This window comes from Panicum virgatum, chromosome 3N (genome assembly GCF_016808335.1).
Source record: "Panicum virgatum strain AP13 chromosome 3N, P.virgatum_v5, whole genome shotgun sequence".
Taxonomy (NCBI): domain Eukaryota; kingdom Viridiplantae; phylum Streptophyta; class Magnoliopsida; order Poales; family Poaceae; genus Panicum; species Panicum virgatum.
This window is the reverse complement of record NC_053147.1, coordinates 23,386,395-23,413,523: the sequence shown is the minus strand read 5'-3', so window position 1 is coordinate 23,413,523 and position 27,129 is coordinate 23,386,395. Positions and strand designations below refer to the sequence as shown.

The 27,129-nt window shown below is 46.9% G+C and overlaps 4 protein-coding genes and 1 long non-coding RNA gene across 5 annotated transcripts; 1 reads left to right on the top strand and 4 right to left on the bottom strand.

The window, feature by feature from the left end:
- Nucleotides 1–12,085: 12,085 nt before the first annotated feature.
- LOC120665209 lies at nucleotides 12,086–15,463 on the bottom strand. The gene is made up of 3 exons (XM_039944684.1): nucleotides 13,080–15,463; nucleotides 12,820–12,996; nucleotides 12,086–12,729 (listed from the first exon to the last, which is right to left on the bottom strand). The coding sequence occupies exons 1-3, from the start codon at nucleotides 13,614–13,616 to the stop codon at nucleotides 12,349–12,351; spliced, it is 1,095 nt and encodes a 364-aa protein (XP_039800618.1). The 5' UTR covers nucleotides 13,617–15,463; the 3' UTR covers nucleotides 12,086–12,348.
- Nucleotides 15,464–15,675: 212 nt separating this feature from the next.
- LOC120665208 (protein NETWORKED 2A-like) lies at nucleotides 15,676–18,701 on the bottom strand. Its single transcript, XM_039944682.1, has 2 exons — nucleotides 18,461–18,701; nucleotides 15,676–18,341 (listed from the first exon to the last, which is right to left on the bottom strand). The coding sequence occupies exons 1-2, from the start codon at nucleotides 18,552–18,554 to the stop codon at nucleotides 15,817–15,819; spliced, it is 2,619 nt and encodes an 872-aa protein (XP_039800616.1). The 5' UTR covers nucleotides 18,555–18,701; the 3' UTR covers nucleotides 15,676–15,816.
- Nucleotides 18,702–21,787: 3,086 nt separating this feature from the next.
- Nucleotides 21,788–22,368, top strand: LOC120665207 (histone H4). Its single transcript, XM_039944681.1, has one exon. It carries the CDS (start codon nucleotides 21,873–21,875, stop codon nucleotides 22,182–22,184), a length of 312 nt encoding a protein of 103 aa, XP_039800615.1. The 5' UTR covers nucleotides 21,788–21,872; the 3' UTR covers nucleotides 22,185–22,368.
- Nucleotides 22,369–23,115: 747 nt separating this feature from the next.
- LOC120665206 (uncharacterized protein At4g08330, chloroplastic-like) lies at nucleotides 23,116–24,987 on the bottom strand. The gene is made up of 2 exons (XM_039944680.1): nucleotides 24,766–24,987; nucleotides 23,116–23,876 (listed from the first exon to the last, which is right to left on the bottom strand). Exons 1-2 carry the CDS (start codon nucleotides 24,816–24,818, stop codon nucleotides 23,474–23,476), a joined length of 456 nt encoding a protein of 151 aa, XP_039800614.1. The 5' UTR covers nucleotides 24,819–24,987; the 3' UTR covers nucleotides 23,116–23,473.
- Nucleotides 24,988–25,576: 589 nt separating this feature from the next.
- Nucleotides 25,577–26,643, bottom strand: LOC120665205. The gene is made up of 2 exons (XR_005671113.1): nucleotides 26,037–26,643; nucleotides 25,577–25,932 (listed from the first exon to the last, which is right to left on the bottom strand). It is a non-coding gene; the product is annotated as an uncharacterized LOC120665205 (long non-coding RNA).
- Between the last annotated feature and the right edge of the window lie 486 nt (nucleotides 26,644–27,129).

Sequence of the window (27,129 nt, the reverse complement as noted above, 5' to 3'; positions counted from 1 at the left end):
TTTAATCATATTGTGCCGACATTACATAGTAAAATACATTGCAAGCATCAAATAACAACCTGAATATCATCAATGAATACAAGGTGAGTTGTGCCATATCTTGCAAGGCGCTCAAAGGCATTATGATTGGCAAAATCCTCAAACTGTGTGATGGAAAAAAAAACATGTAATAGGTTTCAGCTTTCAAACTTTAGGCCATTTGCCAAATGATTTAGATACAAATGTACATGTAAAGTGTACACAAAAAGGCTTAGTTTTACACTAAAACTGGGTACACGCAATGATCTATGAGGTGCATTATCTCTCCTTCAAATATCATATGCCTTCCTCTTGGCCTTTTCTAAAAGTTTAATTTGCCATTTGGTGCAACATGCTTTTAATTTGAGCAACATATATTCAGACTACATATGAAGTAACAAGATTTCACAATCTACCATAACAACTTAGTTTCCCTCACTGCTTGACGATTGAATGATTCAGATAAAGGAATAAAAAAGCTTTTCCATATTGCAATGAACCCTAAATTGGTTTTTTACAAGATGATATCCCGGAAAATGTTTCTTGCGCCCAGAATTAAAGCAAAGAAAAAATTCTTCAAGCACAGGAATTAGTAGTACCGCTACATCAATTTTTTGCCTAAAACATCTTGAGCACGATAGTAACCTGAAGGATAAGAGTAATATAGGTGTCAGCAGATGCATCTTCTGACAGCCAGCTCAACATCCTATTTCATAAGTTAAAAACCCACCCATTACCATAGACAGCTTCTAACATTGTTATGGCAGCTAGTTTGACATTCAAAATTATGCACCTCATAAAATCAAATAGAGACTCTAGATGGCCAGGCAAATGACGACAGCAAAAAAAAATCCTCTTTAAAAAATCAGGAGAGCTTTCTTCTACAAGTGTGCATTGTGTTCCTTTTGCAGCAACCTTATCTTTACCTGGTTAGCCAGCAAAACTACTGCACTCAAAATCCTATTTCATAAGTTAAAAGCCAAGAGAATGTCCTCTGTAATCGAGGCATAGTAGGCTAGACTCACCTCTGTAATCAAGGGAACCAAGGGCGGATCTGGATCCGGCGGCATGAATTGCCCTGGCGGAGGCGGCAATGGCGGCGGCCGGTGGCGGCTGGTGCTCCGCAATGGCAGCGCTAGGGGGCGGGCCGTGCAGGGCCCCGGCGGCCGGTCCGCAGGGGGCGCGCGGGTGCAGGGCGCCGGGGGCCGGTCGCCAGGCCGCGGGTGGGGGCGGCTGCAGTGCGGGCGGCAACGCCGGCCGCGGGGGAGCTTGCTGCAGTGCTCCGGCGGCCGCAGGTGGCGAGCGGCTGGGTGGGTCGCGGGCGGCGATCGGCCGGGTCTCCTGGACACAAGATAGAAGATAGGGAACTGAGCAATTGGACTAGGGTTTGTCGGTGGGCCGAGTCAAAATTGGCTGAGTCGCGCCACGGAGCATGGCGCGACTCTGCCTTGCCACGTCATCCGCCACATCGCGCGTGAGCCAACGTGGCTGCTTGGTCACGCCAAAGCATGCATCTGGGTGGAGTCTTTGCCGTGTGGCCAGGTTTGGGCACACGGTGAAATTTACATGTTTGCCGTGTGCCAAGAACTGTGGCACACGGCAAATATGAATGTGAAAACAAAAAAAGGAAAAAATATTTGCCGTGTGTCCTAGATCGGACACATGGCGAACTCCCGCGCACTTAACAACTCTCTGGCTCACACGCTCTCTCTCTGGTCTCTCTCACTCTCTCGCTCACCGCCGCGCCGGACGCCCCGCCTAACTCCTCCCCCACTCCGACTCCCACCTCCCCTCTGCCCAGGCATCCAACCCGGCAGCCCGACACCCCATTCCCTGCTATAGCACCAGGCCACCAGCTCCCGTCCCCCAGTCCTGCAGCAGCGGCGCAGCACTCTGGCTGGCAGGGGCAGCGGCGGCCGGCGGCGGCTTAGCGCGTGCGGCAGCCTGGCATAGCTGCCTGGTAGGGGGCTAGGGCAGGGGCAAGCGGCGGACCCCCGCGGCCGGGCAGGCCGGCAGGCAGGGGCTAGCGCGGCATCGGCGGCGGCCTGGCTGCGCGGCCCTTTTCTCCTCGCCATCCCCTTGCTATACGAAACAGGAGCTAGCCTTTGTTGCACAGGAACATGTGAGAGTGCTATCCTCCCGGCGGCTTTGTTTGTTTTGTTTGTTCTTGAGTTGCCTGATCCGATCTTTCGAAAGCTAATGATTTTGTCACCGGGGATGATTGGATCCAGAGGCAGAGACAAGGCAGAGGCGCAGAGCACTGGAGTTGGAGTAGGACACCTTCGTCAACAAGAAGCTTAGAAGCATCCAGGGGTAGAAATTTTTGAATAGTTGCTTGGTCACATTCATTGAAAGGGAATTCTTCTTGCAAGATAAGGATCAGGACATCATCTCTTATTTTCAAACCATTAAGAATCGAAAAGTTAAACTGTAGGCTGAAATTTGTAAGCTTTCTTATCATTTTGTTATTTTATCCTCTATATATTTGACATGTTGCAATTTGGATATGTTGATCATTTAGTATATCTATTATCTTCATATCGAAAAATTTCAAGTTATGCCATGATAAATGTTATGATTTTGATGCTTAATTATGTGCTATGAATATATACTTTAATCTGCCAAAAAAATTCACCCTTTGAAAATTTTGAATACCCAAATATCAGAACCTGGGCCCGCCCCTGGGCTCCATCCGCAGCTCCTCCTGCCAAGCCATCCCGCGAGGAGGTCCAGCGCTGCCAGGCCCAGGCTCTCGTACTGCCGCGTCACCGTCCGCGGTACGCATCAAACTGAACTTTAGGATCACTTGCTTCCACAAACAAAACCACATATTTAGACTTCATAGCACACTGATTCAGAAGAAAGGGGGTGAAACAAACTAGCGGAATACAACAGCAGGCTTCAGTATTTAATTTCTTATTTTTCAAGTGTACAGGTGCTTTACCTAATAGGATTGCTTAGAAATTCGGCTTCTACATGCAGTTCCATTATACACAACTCCAATAATTAATTTGTGCCAGAGCAGGATTGCTCCAGGGAAATTTAGGATGTTCAAATTTGATATAAGTTCCAGGTGAATCCTAGTCATCAATTCCAATTCGAAACAATAGTTCCTGCTCTTACTTCTACTTCTAAGAGAGCCTACCATAATTTAATCCCTTGCAAAAACTAAATAGAAGAGCTTAAAAACTAAAAAAGCAGATTAATGTGGTAAGGCATGTAAAATTAATTGAATGTTGCAAGGAAACATGGAATTCAGCCTCAACTCGGTCAGAGCATAGCATGCCATGAAAAGAAAATGGGCGCATTAGAACAAAGTAATAAAAAACTTGAAAATATTAATTTATCTTGAGATCCAACTGTTTGTGAATCCAGTAGGGGGCAGGCATGCAAACACAATAAGCAGATTTTTTTTGAGTCATGACATTGAAAATTTGACCTATACTTATGTTGTAATTGATGGAATTAGATTGGAACGAGGAGGAGAGAGGAGGACAAGAAAAAGGAGGCCACGCCGCGCACGTCGTCAAGCCCATAGGTGAGCGGCATAAGCAACCTCTCTTTCCGTGTTATGCATAAGCCCATATATAGGTGAGCGGCATAAGCCCATAGATCACGTAACTTAGTCGTCTCCCGTTCGAAAGAGATACGGTTCAAAATATGCAGCTCTTTGCATATATGGAACCGTATGTGTTTCGAATTGTCCACGTCATTTGGACAGCCCAAGGGTGCGTAGATATGGTTAGTTTTCATGGTCAACTCCGATCCGTGCCAGAGTTTCGGCATCACCTCCGTGTTGTTCTCCGGATACACAATCTCCTTGACAGGACGTGTATTTGGAGAGCAGCGGGGAGGTGCTGCCTAAATTTTGTCTCGGCTAGGAGTGGATCATGGAAACCAACCATATCTATGCATCCTCGGGTGGGATTAGGACCTATCTTCACCTATTAGAGTTTGTTAGATATCGTGTATATGAAATCGATTTTTAAATTTCTTGCTCGTATGTTAAAGGATGGATGACCGTGAGTGGATGTACAAGGGCTGGCAGAGCGAACAAGAGTATATTGAGTTTGCTCTAAAGGTCAATGACTTTTTGGAAAAGGCATTTGATAGAGGACATAGTAGAATGCCGTGTCCATGCACCAAGTGTCAAAATAGGATACATCAATCACAACTCACTATGGGTAAACATATTATCACAAATGGGTTTGTGGAAAACTATACCTGGTGGATCTGCCATGGTGAAGCCCATCGTGCGAGAGAAGAGGTAGTCAGACAACGCATCGATGATTATGATGCTGATGCCGGTTGCGCAGACATGTTAGCTGACTTTCATGAAGCACACTTCGAAGAAGGACCTAGAGAGGAACCGCCAGAGCCTACGGCAAAGCAGTATTACGACATGTTGTCTGCGGCACAGAAACCACTTCACCAGCATACCAATGTTTCTCAGTTCGATGCTATTGCACGCGTACTGGCCCTAAAGTCTGAGTGTAGCATTAGTCGAGATGGCTTCGACAAAATGTTGACGGTTTTTGGTAGTCTGCTTCCGGAAGGACACATTCTTCCAAAGAGCATGTGCGAGGCACAAAAACTTTTTCATAGTCTTAAGATGCCATATGAGAAGATACATGCTTGTCTGAAGGGATGCATGTTGTTTAGGAAAGAACATGCAGACGCAAATTACTGTACAAAATGTAAATCATCTCGGTGGCTGGAGGTAGATTCTGGTGATGGTCAAAAGAAACAGCTCAAAATCCCTGTGAAAATCGTACGGTACCTTCCATTCATACCGAGAATCCAACGTCTGTTCATGACCGAGGATTCAGCACAACAGATGAGATGGCACAAAAACGGCAAACGCTACTGACCTGAGAAGATGATACATCCATCCAATGGTGAAGCATGGAAACATTTTGACAGGCGTCACATAATGAAAGCTCTGGAGGCTCGAAATGTACGTGTTGCGTTGGCAACAGATGGATTCAATCCTTATGGAATGACGGCTGCCCCGTACAGTTGTTGGCTCGTGTTTGTTATCCCTCTCAATCTCCCCCCTGGAGTTATCTTTCAACGGCAGAACATATTCTTGTCGTTGATAATTCCTGGATATCCGGGGGATAATATGAGTGTGTATATGGAGCCTCTTATTGATGATTTGCTCCATGCTTGGGAGGAAGGTGTATGGACATATGACCGATCTACAAAGACAAACTTCAAAATGCGAGTGTGGTACATGTACTCCCTGCATGACTTGCCAGCGTATGCGATATTCTGCGGATGGTGTGTGCATGGGAAGTTCCCTTGCCCAGTATGCAAGGCAGCTATGAGGTTCATCTGGTTGGCGAAGGGTGGCAAGTATTCTTCATTCAACAAGCACCGACAATTCCTCCCTATTGACCATCCATTCCGACGTGACATCAATAACTTTACGAAAGGTGTTGTGGTTGATGAACCTCCACCGCAGATGATGTCAAGTGTCGCGGTCCGTGAGTGGTTACAGTCGCTGATGGTTAAAGAAGGTGGTGGTTTTGTGGGTTATGGCGAAGAACATGCCTGGACTCAGAAGTCGGGCATGTGGAGGCTTCCCTACATGGATGATCTTCTTCTTCCTCATAACATTGATATGATGCACTCAGAAAAAAATATTGCTGAGGCACTCTGGGGTACAATTATGGACATTCTTGATAAAAACAAAGGACAATGTTAAGACCCGAGTGGATCAAGCTACTTTATGCGATAGACCAAAATTGAATATTCCGCCACCCAAAGATGGTAAGAAATGGAAAAAGCCTGCAGTTGAATTCGTCCTGAAGAAGCACCAAAGGAAAGAAGTACTAGAATGGTTCCAGACTTTAATGTTCCCCGATGGGTATGCAGCGAATCTAAGGAGAGGGGTCAACTTATCTACTATGCGAATCAATGGGCTGAAGAGTCATGACTACCACATATGGATTGAGCGGCTCCTTCCGGTGATGGTTCGAGGCTATCTCGCTGACCATGTCTGGCAAGTGCTGGCGGAGTTAAGCAATTTCTTCCGCCAGCTATGTGCTAAGGAGTTGTCTCGGGCTGTGGTTGAACAAATGGAAAAATTGGCCCCTGTGTTGCTTTGTAAGTTGGAGAAAATCTTTCCACCCGGCTTCTTCAATCCGATGCAGCATATGATTTTGCACCTCCCGTATGAGGCACAGATGGGGGGGCCTGTTCAGGGACGTTGGTGCTACTCGATTGAGAGACAACAAAATATCCTTCGAACCAAATGCAAAAATGAATGCAAAATAGAAGCTTCCATTGCAGAAGCATACATTCTGGATGAAGTCTCCAACTATACAACAAAATACTATGGTGAAACCCTTCCAAGCGTGCACAATCCACCCACTCATTACAATGAAGCTGAAAATGAAACGAACCTCAGCCTATTCAAAGGGCAACTTGGAAGTGCAAGTGGTGCGACTCCTAAGACCTTGCTCAATGAAGAGTTGCGCACTATCATGATGTATGTGTTGACCAACCTAGTGGAAGTCGAGCCGTACATACAGTAAGTTCTCAACAAACTATTTGCTCGAGTATTAACTATTCTGCATCCAACCCCCTTTACCTCTCGTTTATATAGGGAATTTACTCAACAATTCTGGCATCACCGAAGAGTTCCAACCCCGCACGAAGTTGACACCCTTCTTAAGTCCGGTACGGGACAAAGAGCCCCGATTTCATTTCTTGGTTCAAGCACAAGGTATAACAAATCCTCATACTTGTTAGACATTTGAAGTTTCTTGTCCGTGCGAATAGTATAACAAACCATCATACTTCTACCTGCAGGCCCAAAATGATGCGTCTGTGTGTCCCGAGTTGAGACAAGTTGCCAATGGTTGTGCCTATAGGGTCTTGTCATACTCCGGTTATGATGTCAATGGATATCGCTTTCACACAAAAAGCCACGAGCAGAGTCGGCCCAATCGAAGAACCACAAATTCCGGCGTTTGTACAACAGCCCTTGATGGGGTCGAGTATTATGGCATAATTGAGGAAATCTATGAACTCACATTTCATGGTTGCAAACCTCTTAAGCCTGTCATATTCAAATGCCATTGGTTTGATCCTAACGAAGTGCGACGGACTCCTCATCTCAGCCTAGTCGAAATTCGCCAGTCATCAGTGTATCCAGGAGATGATGTCTATATTGTGGCTCAACAAGCCACGCAAGTTTATTATCTCTCATATCCGTGCAAAACCGACGATCGCCTTACGGGTTGGGACGTGGTATACAAGGTATCACCACACGGTAAAGTAACTATTCCAAATAATGAGGATTACAACATAGACCCAAACACATATGACGGGGAGTTCTTTCAAGAAGATGGGCTTGAAGGGCATTTTGAGATAGACTTAACCGGAGTGATCGAAATGGAAGTACACGATGATGAAATGGTTGATGACGAGGACGACGTTGATGAGGAGGTTCGTAATGCGAAGGACCTAGAATTACTTGAGCGATTACAATTAGGCGATGACAATGAGGATGAAATTCCACCTTTAGAGCACAGGCTTGAACTTCTCGACTTGCGTGATAGTGATGATGAGATGAAATTCCACCTTTAGAGCACAGGCTTGAACTTCTCGACTTGCGTGATAGTGATGATGAGACATATGATCCAGCTAATCCCGATAAAGATGATTATTTCTAATACATGTATGATCCATACTATTTGATTTATTAATGTTACTTTTTAATTATGTCGTATTTTTTCTTTCTCTTTATAAGATCGTTTTGTATATATGTGCTGATTGGTTTACTATTTTTAATTACAGGTGATTGAAGAAAGATGCCGAGCGGCGAACTTCAACGATCGGCCGCCTCACTGTACAGAAGAATGATGCCACACTCGGATGCTGGTGAGGGCTCCGATAGGAGTTCCGGGTTGGGGCGAGGCAAGGATCGAGGGAAGGGTGGACCCAAGAGGGGTCGAGGGAAGGGTGGAGGCAGGAGGCGTTGGGAGCCTTCGCCTGTATCGCCGTCTGAGGAGGAGGAGGAGGAGGAGGAGGAGGTGGAGCCTGCCCAGGACCAGGCGCAGGAATGGGAGGAGGAGTGGCAGGAGGATGCGCAGGAGGAGGGGGGAGTCATCTAGTGCTGAAAGTGTCCTCGGATTAAAATGGTTTATGCTACCTGAAATCCAAATTCAATGTTAATAATATATTGTAGTACAAATTTCAACATTTTTGACATTTGTAGATGAAACTGTTTATATTGGTAAGTTAAAGTCCGGAGATATGGTTTCATGGTTTCATGCATTATCTTGACACCAAGCTAAAAGAAGCTAGGCTAAAGTTATATTATTGGATAAAGTTTTTCCTTGCAAGATTGAGTTGCTCTTTTTACATCTGATCCTTTACCTGCTTCGACCTCTCTACAGCGGTTGGATCTTTAAGCTCCTTTCATGAATTATAACTTAAGAACTTGGTTTTTGTCTCACCTGCAATTTATTGTCTTACATTTTTTGCAGAATCTATCGGCGGCATCGAATACGCCAGAATTGTCACCGGGCGTACAAAACATGTTGCCACCTCAGCTCAACGCCCCACCGCCGTTCGATGACCCACCTCAGCCATGAACTTGTTAATTTGTGCCTCTATGGATGTAAACTTGATGATGCTAGGAGGATTTTCAATAAGGATTTGTGGATTTGTAAACTTGTGAACTTAATTTATGCATTGACTTGTGAATTTGTGGTTTGTCATGATATATATATATATATATATATATATATATATATATATATATATATATATATATATATATATATATATATATATATATATATATATTGCATGTGCTTGTTATGATATATGGTTTGAGTGGGTACTTTAAACGTGAAAAAACAAAAAAAAACAGTGTCGGTACCCCAGGACTGGGGTACCCCCTCTTGCTATGTCTAGGCAAGGGCCTTTGTAGTTATTCTTGACTACATCCAAACAGCAGGACCCCTGCGGTCCGAAGTCCTGTTCTCCCGACAACAATCCGGAACCGTTCCACGACTGGGGAAGGTCCAGAGACGCCACGTGTCCTGGGAGAGGCAGGCACTCAAACGCAAGCAGCTGGGGCTCCGGACCTCCTGAGGAGTCCGGACCCCCGCGGAGTCTCGGACCCCTCGTGGGATCCTGGACCACCTGTATAGTGACCGGACCCCTCTCTGAGGGAAGAAGTCGACGCCCTGCCTCGGGGCGGTCCGGAGCCGACACGTGTCTACAGGGACAAGGCCGCTTGGTCTCCGTACTAAGCCTCACCCACCGCTGCATTCATTGTGGTAGGTGAGCGTCCGCATTGATGCAGCAGAAGCCGAGGCGATTCCTTGACCAGGGGGCTATTGATCGCGTATTGCCAAGACGCGTAGTGGAGCCGCTGGCGCCGCCCACTCCGCGCCTGCCAGTCTGCCATGACAGAAGGATGTGACTGCTCGGCTTCACCCATTATGACGCCTACATAATAGCCTCAGCAGGCTACGCCGTAAGCTACGTTACTCCAACGGGCACCTAGCTGACGGGACAAGAGAAGACCCCCCTGAGTCAGAAGGGCAACAGTGTGCGGAAGCATATCGGAGGAAAGATTCGCAACCACTATAGCCGTTTGAGTACTCTGCGCAGTATGCTGCACAGTCACGTTGGGCCCACCTGTCGGGGCCCCAACGTCCAATGTATCCGCTCCCCCCTTGGTCTATAGAAGGAGGGGGCGCCGCTAGAAAACCTCAGGCTGGGTGGGAGCCAAGGCCAGCAGAGGATAGGTTCATTCACACCACCAAGAACAATACATCTCCCAGTGGACGTAGGGTATTACGCTCCGGGGCGGCCCGAACCACTCTAAATCGTGTGTTCTTGAGTCCTCGTCTCAGCATAGATTCAGCCCCATCGCCTAGTGCTTCCCCGAGTACTCCCTCACTGGGAATAGGCGGGTGCGCTCCGTCACCCGGCTGTGGGTACCCCTAGAAACCCCACGACAAACAGATTGTTTCTGGTTACTTTGCCGTGTGCCATGGGCTTGGCACACGGCGAATTGACCAGCCTTTGCCGTGTGCCGCGGGCCCTGGCACACGGCGAAGTATGCTGCCACCTGGTCCCCCAACCAGAACTTCGCCGTGTGTCACACGGTAGGCACACGGCAAACCTCTCCCCTTCGCCGTGTGCCCAGGGCCCGCGGCACACGGCGAAGTATCTAATCTTCGCCGTGTGTCACACGTTTAGCACACGGAGAAGCCGACCCCGCCGCCGTCAACTCCGGCCGACGCCGTTTATTATCTTTATTTTGCCGTGTGCCATGAATAACACACGGCGAATGTGTTCGCCGTGAGCCCGATATATGACACACGGCGAACACCCTCTTCGCCGTGCCAGTGGCTGCCGTCGGCGCTTCGCCGTCGGCCACCCACGGCGAAGTTTTCGCCGTGTGCTAAATGGGCTTCGCCGTGTGCCCCTGACACACAGCGAAATGAGGAAATCCGGTAGTGAGCTACCCCCAAGAACTCCATTGGAAGCAAAGAAGAAGAAGGAAGCTGAGAGAGGGGAAAGAAGGAAGAAGAAGACGAAGGAAGAGGAAGGAGCCCCCTTAGTACTAGGGCTGGCTCCGCCACTGGACCGACTCCACCTTATAAGTTGGTAAGAGACACTCTCAACTTCCAAGGTGGTTTAACCAATAGTTAACTACCACCATTTTCAATGGGCTTTGAAATTATATTGATTAATTGATTTAATAGACCGTTTTCTATGGGCTTTGAAATTATATAGACCTTCCAGACCCAATTAATCCAAAACAGAATTTCCTGAAAGATTTTCTTGGTGAAACATGAAACTGTTCTTGACTTGATTAAATGTTTCTGGTTAATGGAATGTACCAGCGGCAGTCTAGGGAGGCATGGTTTCAAGCAAACAAGATACCTTCAGGGCTTCAGCATCCAAGCGACCTTCCATGCTCTGCATTTAGGGTAATATTGCGACTTTTGTCGATCACATCATGGCAAAAAGTTGTTCCCATGTCCAGATTCTATGACATATATAGTTTACACCTTTTTTTTCTGCCTCTTGCAAGACTCCTTTTTGAAAAAAGAAGATGAAAGGATGCTTCTTGGAACGATAAATTTCTTTCACTCAAGAGCAGGCACGTCTGCAAGATTATTACTACCACGATCAGAGTAAGAATCAAGTGTTTCCATAGCTGAAATGACTGCTGCATCAACCAACTCGATTGGACCTACACAAGTGAGAAAGTGAGCCACAAATAATTTCCCCAAATTGTAGAATTTTCGTAGTGATATGTTAATGTTTCTCTGTTTCCAAAAAAAATACTGTTTCAAAAATATGTTAATGTTTCCGTGTACGATTTAGGAAGTTTCCGTGTAGCAGAAGCCACACAAGCACATAGCAAAAAAAAAGTAGAAATGGGTTGGAATCTTCCAAAAGCCCTGTTAAAAAAATATTACAGCTAGAATGGCCATTAGATTTTGATGAAGAGAGAGTACGATTTGGAGACCTACACATACACGGCGTGCAGCCCGAAGCCTAACTTTTTTATAATACCTCACCTTGCCTTTAACACACCTAGATACATGTGCCTGGTTTATCGTCACAATCATGGCTTGTCACGCTTTCTTAACCCTCGGAACTATATATCAAACTCACTTATGCATCATGACACACTTCTGATGGCAATGTTTTATGCCGCACTCTACAGGATGTTAGAGACACCTCTGGAACTGTTATTAGTGACAGTGACAATCACTGAATCACCATCCACACTTGGGAACCTTCGGGTCGGCACACAGCTTAGCCCAGTGGGCTCCCAGATCAGCTCGTTGTCATGCCAACGGCAAAAACATTGTTAAACCAAGCATGGCACTTTTTATTTCAAAAACAAAACAAGCATGCAACTAACCGCAGCCAGACATCTGCACCAGCACTACCAAATCACAAGCAAGACAAATCAAAACAGCTCACACACTGGACAAAAAACATGGCGCCAAAGTTGCAGCACTCAGACCTCACAAATTCAGGTATGTAGAAAGGCGCGGCACCAGGGCCAAACTTTATGGAAGATTGCATTGCAAAATAGGGTAACTCGGGAACACACAGGGAACAAGCTGTTCTGACACGAGAGGTGGTTTTCCATCTCCCTGTCTTGTTGTTTTTTTACTACTCCTAAAGGCTACGATGCACTACGGCACAAGAACGTCAGCAGCACCACTGACCGCTGCACTACTGCCCCGGCAACGACAGTCGCCGCTCGCTGCCCCCTGCCTTCCTCGCACCAGACAGCACCAATCAGGACACCCGCTGCATGGCCCCAGGTCAGGTCCCGGAGTACATGTCAGCTAGGCTGGCCCACAGATCCTCTTCGTCTACATCGACGTCAAAATCAAGAAGCTGCTGCTGATGGTGGTAGTGATGGTGCCCATGATGCCCATTGGCTGCTGCTGCAGAGGCTACCGGCGTTTCCCACCACCACTTGCCGTCGTCAAATGTTGTGGTCTTGCCACTTTCCCTGCACATGCTGTCGAAACAGCTGCTACCTTTGGTGGTGAGGTCGCTGTAATGGCAGTGCTCGTAGCTGTTGTCGAAGGCCTCCCTCTCGTGGCCTGCTGCAACAGCCTCAGCCTCCGTCTCGGTGTTCCTCGCGAAGCGGCCCTGCACCCTAGGCCTGCTATCCGCCAGTGTCTTCCTGCAGGCATACTGGAGAGGCCCAGAGGTGGTGAGCAACAGATGCATCAGAGGACATGGAATGCAATTGCAGGTTATGTGGTGTGGGAAATCATGCATTACAGTGATCTTTTTGTGGAAGTTCCTCTGGTTACGCTTGGTACGGTAGCGCTCAATCTTCTCCTTGCGTTCTTCAGCACTGTATCTCCCGACCTTCTGAGTGAAAGGCCCCCCTGCATCCTGGCCGTGTGTGTCACGTGAAAGTGGCGGTGGCGGTGGAGACGGCGAGACATTCATCACCTGTTTTGCATCCACACGGGTGAGAAGTAATTAGAACTTGTTGATGATCAGCAACAAGTTCAGCTTGAGGCATGCTGTGTTACCTGGAGGTCACCGGTACTGAAGACGCGCCGCAGGGCTCCGGTGCTGAATTCCAAGAAGTCGCCAGAGGATGAGGAAGGGGAAGAAGGAACATGTGGAAGAGGCAACTGGCTTGCTGAAGGAGACGAGCAAGACAAGGTGGCATTACTGTTAAGTTGTTCAGACAACTGGAGGTGAAGAGGGAGGAGATATGAGCTGGTGTTTTTGTGGAAGTAATAGGAAGGCAGGGAAGAGGGGTAGGGAGGTGGCGCCGATGCTGCAACATTGGGAAGTGCTAACAGGCCACCATTGTCGTGGAAGAAACCCCCACGAGGAATTTCGGTTGGAGCTGTGGGCACAGCAGAAGAGAGGCTCACTGCATGGTGCATGGAGAGGTCACTGTAGGGTGCCAACGAAGACGAAGGGTGGAACATGGCTTTTGGGTGTGAATCCCTTTGATGTGTTGGCAAGTCAGTGCGAGTGAAGGAGGGGGTTGGTATAAAAAGAGAAGATTTGATGCATAGTTCCACAGAAACCAAAGGTCTGTAGGCCCACTCCATTAACAAGGCAGAAAATTACTAATATGCCAGCTCAGCATGCTAACCACAGCTGACAACCAACAAGTCAAAGATATCATCTGATGCATACTGAACAATTTAAATGTCTCGATTAATCAATGTAAAACTCTTTCATGCCTATTTGACGACGAGATTGTCTTATGAAAATATTCATATTCATATATACTCCCTCCGTCCCAAATTATTAGTCGCTTTGGCTTTTCTAAATTCATTGTCTTTGCTACGCACCTAGACATAAACATATATGTAGATGTATAGCAAAAGCTATGCATCTAGAAAAGCCAAAACGACTAATAATTTGGGATGAAGAGAGTATAAATTTCTGGCATAGCAAATAGCTGATAAAAAAAAATTGCCCCTCTTTCTATCTAGCAAGACATAGGAAATGAGATTTCTTTCCAGGAAGCACAAGTTCAAAATATATCTGCTTTTGATGAAAGACTAAAAGTTTATGCCGAATCCAACACCTTTTGAAGAATGAATAGGTGTCACTTGCAGTTAGGAATATGCTCCAGCCATATATGCATTAATAAACACAAGAAGCTGATTCCAGTGACATTTCTGTATAAGAAATGAAAAAAGTGTAAAAAAATACATCTTACTGACATGTTTATACATATATGAACCATTTGCAAGTGTGGATATTGGAGACATCAAACAATCCTTACCCAGCGCATATATGAACATCAAACATTGTTATATAAAAAACTGAATTCTCCGTAAGAGATGAATAAGAAGCTCATTCTCTTACTAAACATATGTGACTAGCTTTTGAGACTTATGCTGCACATGCAACCTATCTTTCCAACTGCAGTATGGAATTTGCTTTTGTTCTTGTCAATGAAGCCATTTACCAAGGACAAGAACAGTAATTAGAGATGAGGTAGTAAAGTAAATGTGTAATTCACATCTATATCGTCAAGAGGATCCACTTGCAACATTTAGCTAGCAAACGTCAGATGTGTGCACCTGGTGTTTTTAACTGGGTACTTTTCTTTTTCTAACTTTTTTCTTCTTATATAATTCTATACTGAAATGATATGAAGTTCTCTTGCATATTTGAGAAAAAAATGGCTAGCAAGAAAATCAGAAAAAAAGGACGGAATAACTGTCCCAGTTGGATTGATAAGAGAGAAGTGCATAAAAATGATGTTGCTCTGAACACAGAACAGAGAAAGGAACAGGAAGAGGTTTGAGAAAGAGATGGGCACAAAAATGGGCAGGACAGGCTGGAAAAAGATATTATGCCACAATCTGAAACTCAGAAGTTGAAGCACACACATTTGCTCAATTTCCTTTGGCTTGGGACCCTTTTTTTACCATTCTTTACTATGGTCTGAATGTCTGATAAACTCAGGAATGAACAAAACCATTCCTCATAAAACAAACTATCATGGAACCGATAACAGTAGGTATTCTGTGGATGGAACAGGAGTGCTCATATCTGATAACTGACAGTTCATACGTCGTCTCATAGAGAGTACTAAAATCTTCATAAATTAAAAAGAAGATATCATTACATTTGTTTCTTCCTAAAGGCACTGATATGAAACATACCTGATCAAGTCCATCTGATGTAAGATATTGGCAGCCTCCTTCCATCTTCCATGAAAACACTGGCTGCCAAATTATTGTGCACACCAGCAGTTCTAATTAAAAAAAAAGAAGGTTTAGGTTTGCTCCAGAAGAAACAAAACGAAGTTTGATTTAATCAACTGCCCCTTCACTACACTACAACTAAAAGACTAAGTTTGCATGTAATGTTCTCTGGCACCATAATATTAAAGATCCCCAAAGGTTAAAATGACAACAGTTGAATTTCCTAGTTGAATATTAAAGATCCCCAACTATAAAACAGTTGGATCGCCATTTTTGTAATTAGCACTTTTGCCAGCTGAAGATGTTGAGAAACAGGGGCACCAGCAGAATTTCTTCCAGTACCTTGAGCATTTTAAAGTTTAAACTATATCAAATTACATATTTCCATCCAAGTTAGTTCTGAAATTAAGACATAGGTAAACTATCAAATCTGGAATGAGTGGACACTTGCAAACCGTATTTGATTTAAGAGATGAGGGTATTTTACATTTAAGGCCTAAGAGAAACCACATTTATCACATATGAATTGTCATGTACATTGAGATCTCTTTAGCGTAAATGTCAAAGAAAAAAATGACGATACTCATCTACGCCCAGCCTTTGAGCCACCATGATGCTTATGCACCCCAGGACCCATGCACGAAAAGAGTGATGGTCTCTTTGGCTTTGAGCCAAACAGAAAAGTTCTAAGGGGCACCCCGGCTTTTGTTGACAGGTTCCGGAAGTTTTGTTGGGCTCGGTGGCTTCTTGCTATTGATATCTCAAGGTTCTCTCTAAGCTTCAAGAGCACCCTTCCAACCTCCACTTGAAGGCCTCTTACATGGTCCAGCCCAGCTTCTAGTTCCTTAGCAACTTTGTTGTTCTCTTGTTTCATATTAAGCACCTCTCCTTGGAATTTCGCAGCTTGGAATGCATTGAAGTGAATCTCATCACTTTTATCCAGGGTTGTGATCTTAGATATATCTTCTTGTATGCTACACAGTGATGAGAATCTGTTCTCTAACTCTCCTTTTAATAAGACGTTCTTTTCCATCCAAACTTGAAGTTCTGTATTCAGATCCCGAAATTTCTTTTCTAGTACTGCTGACTCCAGCTTTGCAACCTGATAACTAGCAGCATAGCCATAAGTGCCCCCTTGTTCCTGTTCATCAGCCAATTTGTGCATCTCATTTTTCAGCTTGTCAAAGGATGTTTGGAAATTCTGTATTTGATGATATGATGTGCTAAATCTCAACCAGAAGTCCAAGTTCTCCCCCAATACCCTGTCAATCTCTGCTCTAAATTTCTCCTCTACAACCGAACAAGCTAGTGAGTCATCAGCTTGGCATTGCTTAATGTATTCCTCTATCTCAGCAATCTCTTTATCTTCTGTGGCAGGACTGGTGCTTATCTTGGATGTTTCTTCTGATTTCTCTATGCTCTCACTAACAGAAGCAGACATCTTTTTCTGCAAGGAACTTAGCATGCGCCTAAGAGAGTGGATCTCCTCATCTTTCGTTACATTGGAACTCTTAAGTTCCTTCAGTTCTGACATTGCTTCAAGATGATACTCTTGATTTCTCTTCTCAATTTCTGAAAGCTTTTGCTCTGTATCTTTGTAGCGCTGAAGTACAGATGCATAATCTTCTAACAGAATCGTCTCCTCACGTTCAGGTTCTTTTGGAACTAGGGGTTTCTGGTGTACAGCATCTTCTGAGATTTCATCATGCTTCTCAATTTCGCTAGTGCCATGCAAAGCACTAGATTGGCCATTTTTGATAGACAGACTTGCTAGTCCTGAGTCGTCTTCCAGAGAAGCTATGCTTTTGGAGTCTCGCAATGAATCCACGAAATCTCTAATTTCTGGCTCAGGAGCATGTAATGTTTCAACGAATTCAGTAAGTTCATGAGAGGCTTCCGTCATTTGTTTACAAATGTCCCCTGTCTTATTTTGTACAGACTTCCAAATTTGGTGCACTTCTTGCAGCATTTCTTCAACTTTCTTCAACCTGTCAGCCAAGTTACTGGAATCAACAACTAAAGCCGCCTTATCTTGCTCCAAAGCATGCAGATGCTCATGAAGGCCATCTATCTCTGTCCTCATTCTATCGATCTGAGCATTATGTGAAGTACTAGCAAGTTCAAGGTTGACCACCTTCTCCACAAGTCGATCAACCTTGTCTGCTAATTCTCCGATTGATAACTCCGGGTAGCGTTCAATTATTTCTTTGACATTTTGACATATTTCCTGGAGGTCAAGCCTACTCTCATTTAGAGCTGGATCACCAGCATCCTCTGAGGGCAGTGCATGGCTAAGTTCTGTGTCATGGTGATCATGCCCATCCAATTGAGCATGAGGCAGTCCACATTCATCCTTGAAGGTTTTCAGCTTTTCAATTGCCTCATTAGCTCGTCGAAACTCCACCTTTGCCTCTTCAGTTGATCTCTTTTGTTGGTCCTGCAAGTTCACCAACGTATCTTCACAAGACATAATGGCTTGTGCAGCCATTAACGCCCGAGCTTCATTGTCTTCGATGGACGCACCAGTGCTAAAAGCATTTTGCAAACTGCAGACTTCATCCTGCAACTCAGACACCTGTTTCTCAATCTCCAGATACTTGCCTAGTGCGCTGTCATAAGAGGTCTTCAAGAACTCTTTCTCAGTCTGTAATGCCAGGATTTGTTTCTGCAGCTTGTCTATCTCCTCCTGCGCCATCTCCTTGGTCATATTGGAGGTGACCCTCCTATGTGCTTGGGTCCCCCTCTTGGGAACTGGACTGGTGCCCCTGCTCATGCTCTGCGAGCCCATGGACAAGCCTTCCAGCGCAGGGAATTTGAAGTTGCTGAGATCAATCCCGTTGATTGCCTTCGGGAACCCCTCAACATCCCCCTCTTGCATTGAGAACTGCACTTGGTCCGGGAACACGGTTGCAATGGTGTGGTTGGCCTTGTGCAGCTCACTGGATATCCGGTCATACCTGTCGGCAAGGGCCTGGTATGATCTGAACATCTCCTCCACGTGATTGATGAGCTCCGGTCGGCTCCTGAAGTAGAGCTCCGCCTTCTTGCCAAACGAATCGGCGTCAGCCCCAATGAGCTTGAGCATGGCATGTACCCTGTCCTCCATCTCTGCGCGGCAAAATGAAAAGGTATAATCATTGTACAATGTGCAACACGAACTCGTCATGCGATGGTGGAGGTGCCGATGCCGACCGGGGGATGGCAGGTGAACAAATGGGGCTGCTTACCGCCGACGGTGGTTTCAAGCCACTTGGACTGGGTGGTGCGGATGTGCGATGCCCACCACCAGGAGTAGGCGTTGTTCGCTGCGCGCTGCAGCATAGCCGGTCGGGTTCACGCCGCGGCGTGGCCGCCCGCTCCCCCTCCTCTTCCCGCTACGCGCGCCGCCGGCCGCTCGCCTTCGCCGAAACGAAGGTGGGGCGGGTCGCCCCGCGCCGCGGACGTGGTGAAGGTGCGCCCGTGCGGCGAGGGGTTCGTGGTGGCGTCGACGACGAGCCGCGGGGGGGGCTCGGGGTAGGGAAGAGGGGGAGGTGGGTCGGTGGCGGGGAGCGGCATGGCGAAATAGGGCGGGGGCGGGCGGTTGCCGCGGCCGGAGCCGAGCTGGAGGTGGTTCGCGGGCGGGTGGCCCGGCGCGACGCGCGCGGCCGGTGGGCGCGGACGGCCGGGCGCGAGAGGCGGGCGGCGCGTGTGCGGTCGGCTGTGCTGCCGCACGACGCACGTGGCTGAATGCCGGCGCGAGAGGCGGGACAGCACGGTGGTGGACTGGTGGTCTGCGGCAGAAGAGAGGGGAGGGGAGGCGGCGACCCGCGACCCCGACCCGGCGTCAGATGGTTTTTCTGCTGCGGCTTCTATTCCTTGTGGGCTGATTTCCTTCGGCCCAGGGCCCACGGTCCATTGGTGCGCGCATTGTTTCTTTTCTTTCCCAATTTTTCCTTTAGCCCACGAAATGAGACAAAACTAGAAGAGTAGAAAGGAGGAGCGAGTCAATTAGGGACATAATCCCATCGTCCTATCCCATGAACATATAACAAACACAAATCAATATATATTTGCAAATATATATACTGGCCATAGTCATAATGAGAAACTCCATGTAGTCATCAGCTTAAATATAAATATATTGGCCATAGTCAATATCCTCTGTTCGAGCTAAGACGAGAAGGATCTTCCAAACTTCCAATGACGCTCGACAATCTTGTATGCTTGATGGGCGACAACTAGCTATGTTGCGAGTAACAAATCTGATGTCGATATAACTCGACAAATATTTTTTAACTTAAGACTAGACAAATACTTAGTCACTAAAATAGCTTTTCTAAATACTTGGTCGGAAATCTCCATGGTTCTTAAGGCGTCGCCTAGGCGTCGCCTAGGCGTCAAGGCGCTCAGGGAGGCCAAGGCGTCGCCGACGCCCAGCCAGAAGAGAGGAAGAGTAAGGGGAAGGAGCGACCGGGATGAGGTGTCCATGGTCGCCTTACCATAACAGCAGCAAAGTGAGAGAGGGAGGGAGGGAGAAGGGGGAGGAAGAGGAGAAACAACTTCCTGCTAGCTCTGGCGTCGATCCGACGGACAGCAGCCATCTGGAGAGCGTGAGGAAGGGAGGGAGAAGAGAGAGGAAGGGAAGGCTTCCCTGCTGGCTCTGGCGGCTGGCGCGGATCTAGCAGGCAGCGGCTCACCTGGAGAACTTGAGGGAGGGAGAAGGGAGAGGGAGAGGAGGGGGAAGCTTCCTGCTAGCTCCGGTGAGGGAGGGAGAAGGAGGGAGAGGGCGAGGGCGAGGAGGGAGAGGAGCGGAAGGCAGCCGCCGCCGCCGGCAGGGACTCGCGAGCGAAGGGTGGGCAAGTTTGAGAGTGTTCGGGAGAGGGGAGCTAGGTCAGGCCTGGTGGGAATGTGGGGTGGTGCTTGGGCTTTTAGTGGGCTGGGCCAAGTTGTCTCCTTTCTCTTATTCTTTTTCTTTTTCTCCCTTCTCCTTCCTTCTCTTTTTTCTTTTTCTCCCTACATCCTGCTGCTATAAGGCGTCGCCTTGCTCGCCTAGGCGTCCGCCTAGGCGTCGCCTCGCCATGCCGACGGGGTCGCTCGCCGTGCCTCGCCTTAACGCCTTAAGAACATTGGAAATCTCAGATCCAATCTAATTCACTGGAATAGATTTTATAAATACCATTGTTCATCTACATGGCCGTTTACACTACTTGCACGTGTAAATGTTACCCGACGGATAGCTGTGTAGTCCAATTAGCCGTGCAAAACCAAACGATCCTGTGTACCGACGACTTTGCTAAATGATGGTGACCGGCCATCCACAGTTCAACGTTTAGGCTAACATTGGTAAATACTTGGTTGAAAATTCCGATAACATTTTGAGACTTTGGAAAAAAGTGATGATTTTTTGTATCAACCCGAGTTAGCGCAATTAGCTACTTAGCGACATGCCATACATATAGTTTTTTTTAGCATCAAAACATCAAATTGACCAACGTATTTAGGTAAATTCCCCCCTCCCATTTCAAACTATGTATTTAGATCTAGTAGTATTTATTTAGATGCAATATTAAAAGTTATGTATCTAGATTTACTAGAATAACCTATAATTCGGAGAGTATGTGCAACTTAGCGTATGCAAATATCGGTTTTCTTTGGATTTCACGTGCTCGCTAACTAGTACTACTGATCTCTGTGTTGCTATGTGCATTTGAGTCCGTGACAATTTTGTATAAAGTATTTCTATAACTAACTTTCCAAGGCTGCAAAAGTTACTTGGATAGATGGAAGTGCCCACTAATTGAAAAAGATAATTATTGCGGACATCAGTTTCTTTAACGAACGGTAACAAAAGAGTGCAATTTCTGTAAAGCTGGAATATCACATTAGATTTTTTTTGAAAAAGAGTCAATCTGTTATTGTAAGTTCGGGAAAAAGTAACCGGGATAATCTGTAAATTTAAGAGATTTGTTTTTGAAATATTATATTTGTGAGAATGAGTTCTCATTTTGCAGCGCAGCAACGGCGCCAAATCCCAAATTGCACTTCCACTTTCCAGCAAGGGAGTCGGGACGAAATTCAAGCCCACGCAGAAACCCAATCGGGATTCCCTGACTTGCTGAAGGCAAGTCAGGGAATCACTGAAGCGGTGACTTTTCGATCCGTTCCCGACCGTTTGATTGCAGATGGATGGATGACATTTATTGCTACAGTGTCATGCTACAGTACACTATGGACAGTGAAAATCGGCACAGTAAATATGCCACAGTAAATAACGGTAGGCTACTGTTCATCCGGACACAATTTACTGTAGCTTTTGCTGACTTTGCTTCAGCAAGTCAGACAAGCCGGATCGCACGAAACCACGACCCCAAAATTCAAGCCCGCGCGGCCGCGCCTCTATGGACGAAATTTCAGACCCGGCCCCGCCAACTCACCGATCCGCGCCTCGCGCCACGTCACGGATCCGCGGCATCCCTCCCGCCGCTCCATCCCGCCCGTCCAGTCCCTCCGCATCTAACGGCAGCCACCGCCTTCTTCCCCACCTCTCGCCTCCATTTAAACCCCTCCCCTTCCTCCCCCAATCACCAATCTCACCTTGAATCCCCACCCCCGCTCAAATCCACTCCGAGGAATCCACAACCCGTCTGGTCGTCGGCAAGCATGTCTGGGCGCGGCAAGGGCGGCAAGGGGCTGGGCAAGGGCGGCGCAAAGCGCCACCGGAAGGTGCTGCGCGACAACATCCAGGGCATCACCAAGCCGGCGATCCGGCGGCTGGCGAGGAGGGGCGGCGTGAAGCGCATCTCCGGGCTCATCTACGAGGAGACCCGCGGCGTGCTCAAGATCTTCCTCGAGAACGTCATCCGCGACGCCGTCACCTACACCGAGCACGCCCGCCGCAAGACCGTCACTGCCATGGACGTAGTCTACGCGCTCAAGCGCCAGGGCCGTACCCTCTACGGCTTCGGCGGCTAGGCTGATGCACTCGCCCCCTCGCTGTCTCCCTTCTGCAGCTACGACGTTATCTGGGTATTGCTCACAGGTCTTGCTGTCAAGAAAGTCTCAGATTCGCTTGATTAGCTCATCTCTGGCTGTAGTAGGTTTATCGGAACCATGAGACATTAATGAATTGAAGTTACCTTGTGAAATTGGGAGCCAAGCTTGTCGCGGTTGACTTGTGACTTTTCTGTGCATGTGGCTGGTGTTCTTCTTTTACTGCTCTATGAATGCTGTGATTATTATGAAAGCAAGCTGGTCGTGCTCTGCTAGTTCTGTTTCTTGTGCCGTTTCGAATTAATCAGTGGAATTTCTTGTGCTAGTTCTGCTAGTTCTTTTACTGCTCTATGAATGCTGTGATTATTGTGACGTTTCTTGTACAGGGCTCTGATTTGATTGCGATGACTAGCCTGCTAAGGTAGCAAGTGGGGCAAGTTCCTTTAGTTAAGTATTGGTAGACTTGAGAGGTGAATTTCACTTCTTTGAACAAGAAAAGTACACTTTGTGTACATGTTCAGGTTTTGTGGCTACCAGTATCACAATGGTTTGGGCTTAAGATGTAGGAATTGGGTGCCTTGCGGCCTTGCCTGACGAAGGACAGACCCAAGCAAAAAGGAACATGAACATCAGTGGTGATGAACAGGTTAAGTTATGTTTATTATGAATAATCCATTAGGCAGCCAAAGTGTATCAGAAAATGAATTAATGGAGTATATTAAGTCAAATAACATGTGCTGTGATTAATATGTTCATTGATGTAGCTTCTAAGATCCAAAAACCTGCTCAACAAATAAGTGAAGACCACCATATCCTTCAGATGGACAAAATTCAAAAGACAGATTGCAATATTCCAATGCACTGGTTACATTCTTCCTTTGAAATATACAATTGCATGCCACGCCGATGCTCATTCGCAGACAATAACGTATGGGTATCGAACTTGAATACCTGATGCAAGAAGTCTCAAAATTGTAACAGCAGACAACTTCAAGAACATAGTGAAAACTGAAAATACACTGGAGGCAAGTTACAGAAAAGACACAAAAACCCTATCATTTTACAGTAGTATTAACACAATCAAAATTCACTAGTCCTGCCAAGATATACACTTACACTGCCGCAGAAGGGATGGAGGAGCTATAAAGTATGAGCAAGAAGATGACTGAAACAGAACAAAGATATCACTTCTTGGTTCTGCATTTACTCTATTTGCAGTTGAGTAGACTTGAAAAGTCACACACTGCTGCAGTTCATAATTCAGATTGCCATCACAGGGAGAAGAGAGCAGCAGAGTCATCATCTGAAGAGGGCTGTAGTGCATTGATCTTGATAACATATTTTTTCTGGCTGGATGTGCTGCTGCCCTTAGAGCTCATGTCCAGGTCATCTAAGCCCTCACACGAAGTGGAATCCTCGTCTTCATAAGCATTACCAATATGACCACCGCACTTCCGGCATAGCAACCGCGTCCTATTTCTGAATAAGCCCCATGAACGGCTTGAATGGAAGTATGGCATGCACCTCACCTCATCGGTTTGTGTAAAACGGCTCTCATCAATTGTAAAGAATGAGACAACACCTTTTCTGATCTGCTTGCCATACTTGGATCCGATGTTCGCTGTGTTCCGCATGGTGGAGCTCAAGTTTAATGCATACCCACAGTATCCACAGCTGCCAGTAAGAAACAAATTCAAGATGTCACCAAAATTGAGCTACATGCTCATGCTTTCACAACTGAAACCACCACACTGCAATTCGTGATGTATAAAAATTATGCCCAATCATTTGTTTGTCCCTACTAAGCATCAGAAGCCAATTTTCATGAGCCCACATTAATTTCCACCCAGTGTTACATTCACAAAGTCATAATATACTGCAAACCAAACATATGGGTTCTAGTTCTAATTTTCTGTCCTCTCAGGATAAAGGTCCTGATTGATTGATATATTCTAGATACCGAATAGGTAGTGGATTCACCGTGGTTGATCGAATTTGTGTGCCCTTTAATCCGATCAAACTAACTATCATCACCTGAACCGAACAGCTTGATTCCTAGACTGAATCCCCAAGAACACCCAACACAGATCAAATTTACCAGGGCCGTGTTCAGTAAAAATTTTCATGAAAACTTTTCAGCCCTTTGACCATTAATTAAGGGTATTAAATGAAGTCTAATTACAAAACCAACTCCACAACCATGGTACTGTAGCGGCGTGGTTACTGTAGCATCATTGTAGACAATCATAATAGAACTTGGCTCATTAGATTCATCTCGAAAAATTACACCCATTTATAAAAAAAAATTTCACAAATAAACTTCGTCTAGAACTCCATGCATGCATTCGTCTTTTGTGTAAAATTTTACTGAACACGGTGCAGATAAAAGCTACGCTTTGGGGCCAAGCACCAGCGGAGTGAAAAGTGTCCGTTTCCTATTCCTAGAAAAAAAAGGGAAGGAAACTAATCGAAGACAGAGAGATCTCGAAATACTATCCTGCAACTGCAAGCCTATCGTTCGATTCTCGACCCAAGTAGCCCAAAGCGCAGCCGCAGCACGAACCTGTAGGCGACGTCCCTGACGGAGGAATAGCTGTTGAGGGCCCTCCTCACCATGCTCGCCCTCTCCGCCTCGGCGCCCTCGCTTGCTCCGCTTGCCGAGCGCGAGGAGGCGTCTGATTTCGGATGCCGCGCCGCCCACGGTCAAGGCCGGGTTGGGCGTCCGCGGGGGCCGCGCTGGCTCGGCGGCTTTTCCTTCCGCCCTCGCAGCGGGGGGGGGGGGGGGGGAAAAAAGGAGAAGGCACGAAGAAGGCAAGGCACGAGCTGACGAGCTGTTGCCTAAACAATCAATCAGGCGGCGGCCTCGCTGGTCCTGTGTGCTGACCCATCGCGGCGGTGCCGTGATTTGTGCGCCGTACGTGATCGCGATCGACGGCGATGGCGACCGACTCGTTCGCTGTACGTAGTACCCCTAGTACGTGTAACGTGTTCGTGAACGGGCCAATAGGGCCGTGCTCGTTCGTTCAATCGTTCCTGAAGTCCTGAAGCTGAAATGAACAGAATATCGGCGCGCCCAGACAGTGTTTCTGGTTACGGAGCTCAACGTGTCGAGCCAGCAGTGGCGGAGTCAGGATTTTAGAGTAGGGTATTCCCATCTCCAAACAAATAAAAAAGTCCACATAAACAGTAAAAGGCATAATATGTGTTCGATCAAACAAAGGTACAAAGCTGTTCAACTCTAACATGTCCATGAAACAAAGGGAATTAGGGAAGTTCTTACAAAATACATAAAAAATTACAAATTAACTCTAACTTTATGTTTCTGTTCCTTCATGGCTTGAAAGAGTAGCTCCATGGTTCATTATCTGAGTTATCACCATCTCTGATTGGGAACCAAGATAAAGGTTCTCCATGGTGCTCTGTCATTGTTGTGCTTGCTATTGTAGGGTCATTGCTAGCAATATCTAGTTCTGTTACCTCTCTTTCTATCTCATTGGTTGCTATGTCAGGCTCAACAGAAGGAGTACTTCGATTTTGAATCTGAACATGACTTTCAATTGTGACTGCCTCAACAACAGGAGCATCTGGATTATGAGCTTCACTCTCATTCGTAACTGGCTGTGGTGTTGATGTCGAGCCCACCTTCTGTGCCTTTGCCTTTCTTTCCCACAAAGTTCTCAAATCAATCGGCTTCTTCTTCTTCATTTTGCAATTTGCAAAGCTCTATGATCTAGACTTAAAGACATAAACACTAATTAACAAAATGGCATATCAATTGGAATTCAAAATTTTCTAATTGTAAATCTATGCTACTATGCTAGTCTGCTTGCTCACCTCCTGTATATGGCTCTGTGCCTCTGTCGCTCCCCTGCCTACCTCCCTGGGCCTGCCGGCCTTGGCCCTTGGCCCCTGACCCCGTGCGGCCGTGCGCACTGCACAGGCGGGCAGCACGGCAGCGCCCAGCGGCGAGCGCCCGAGCGGCCTGCGGCCTGCGGCCTGCCGCAATGGCGCGGCGTCGCCGCCGCCGGCCGGCCGCCCAGCGCCCCCGTGCCTCCTAGCCGCCTGGCCGCGTGCCGCGACGGTGCCGGCGCTCGCGGTCGCCGGACGCACGACGCAGCTCCCGGTTCCGGCCTCCGCCACCTGCCGATCTAGGTTTTCATCACGAGATTTTGGGGAATGGGGAACAATCAACGGACGGGAGAGAGAGGGACTCGGGTCAGAGCAGGCCGGTGGGCGTGGGTCGTTGCTGTGGGCCGTGTTTTGTGGGCCGAAGCTGGTTGTTTGTGGGTTGGATCATTTATTTGGGCTAAATTTGAGCTCAAGAGTATATAGTATAGTCAATATAGTATGTATATATGTATTATGGATGTATATACTTATTCACTTTTAAAAATAGTTGGGTATTCCTGGGAATACCCAGGAATCCAGCTGCCTCCGCCAATGCGAGCCAGTCGAGGTCTCGAGGACACGTGTGGTTCCATCATAGATGCATTGGATGAATCGTTGAGCCCAGGCACAGCTAGATGGAGTGGACGGCAAATGGCCCACTTCATAATCAATCGATCAATCATCATCAACCATATAAAATATTCATTAAATTATGCTAAGCCCACCTAGAAAAAAGCCTCCTAGGAGCAAAACCCTTTTGCACCTAGGAAATTTTATGTAGGATTACAACTCCATCGAAATCAAAGGTTAGGATTCACCTTATGATTGTTCAATACATGATCAACAGTCAGAAACGCTCGAATCATCCGCCTCAACGCGTTCGCCTGCTCCTCCCTCCCTTGTTGGGGGAGCCACCTTCGAGCGACAAGCAAAAGTGCGGGGCCCAAAGGTCCAGAGTCCGAAGCCAGGGCTGTCGTACGCAGGTTGCGAGCGAAGCCCAGCGAAATCCGCGAGCGAAGACCGTCTGAGCTCGGGAGCG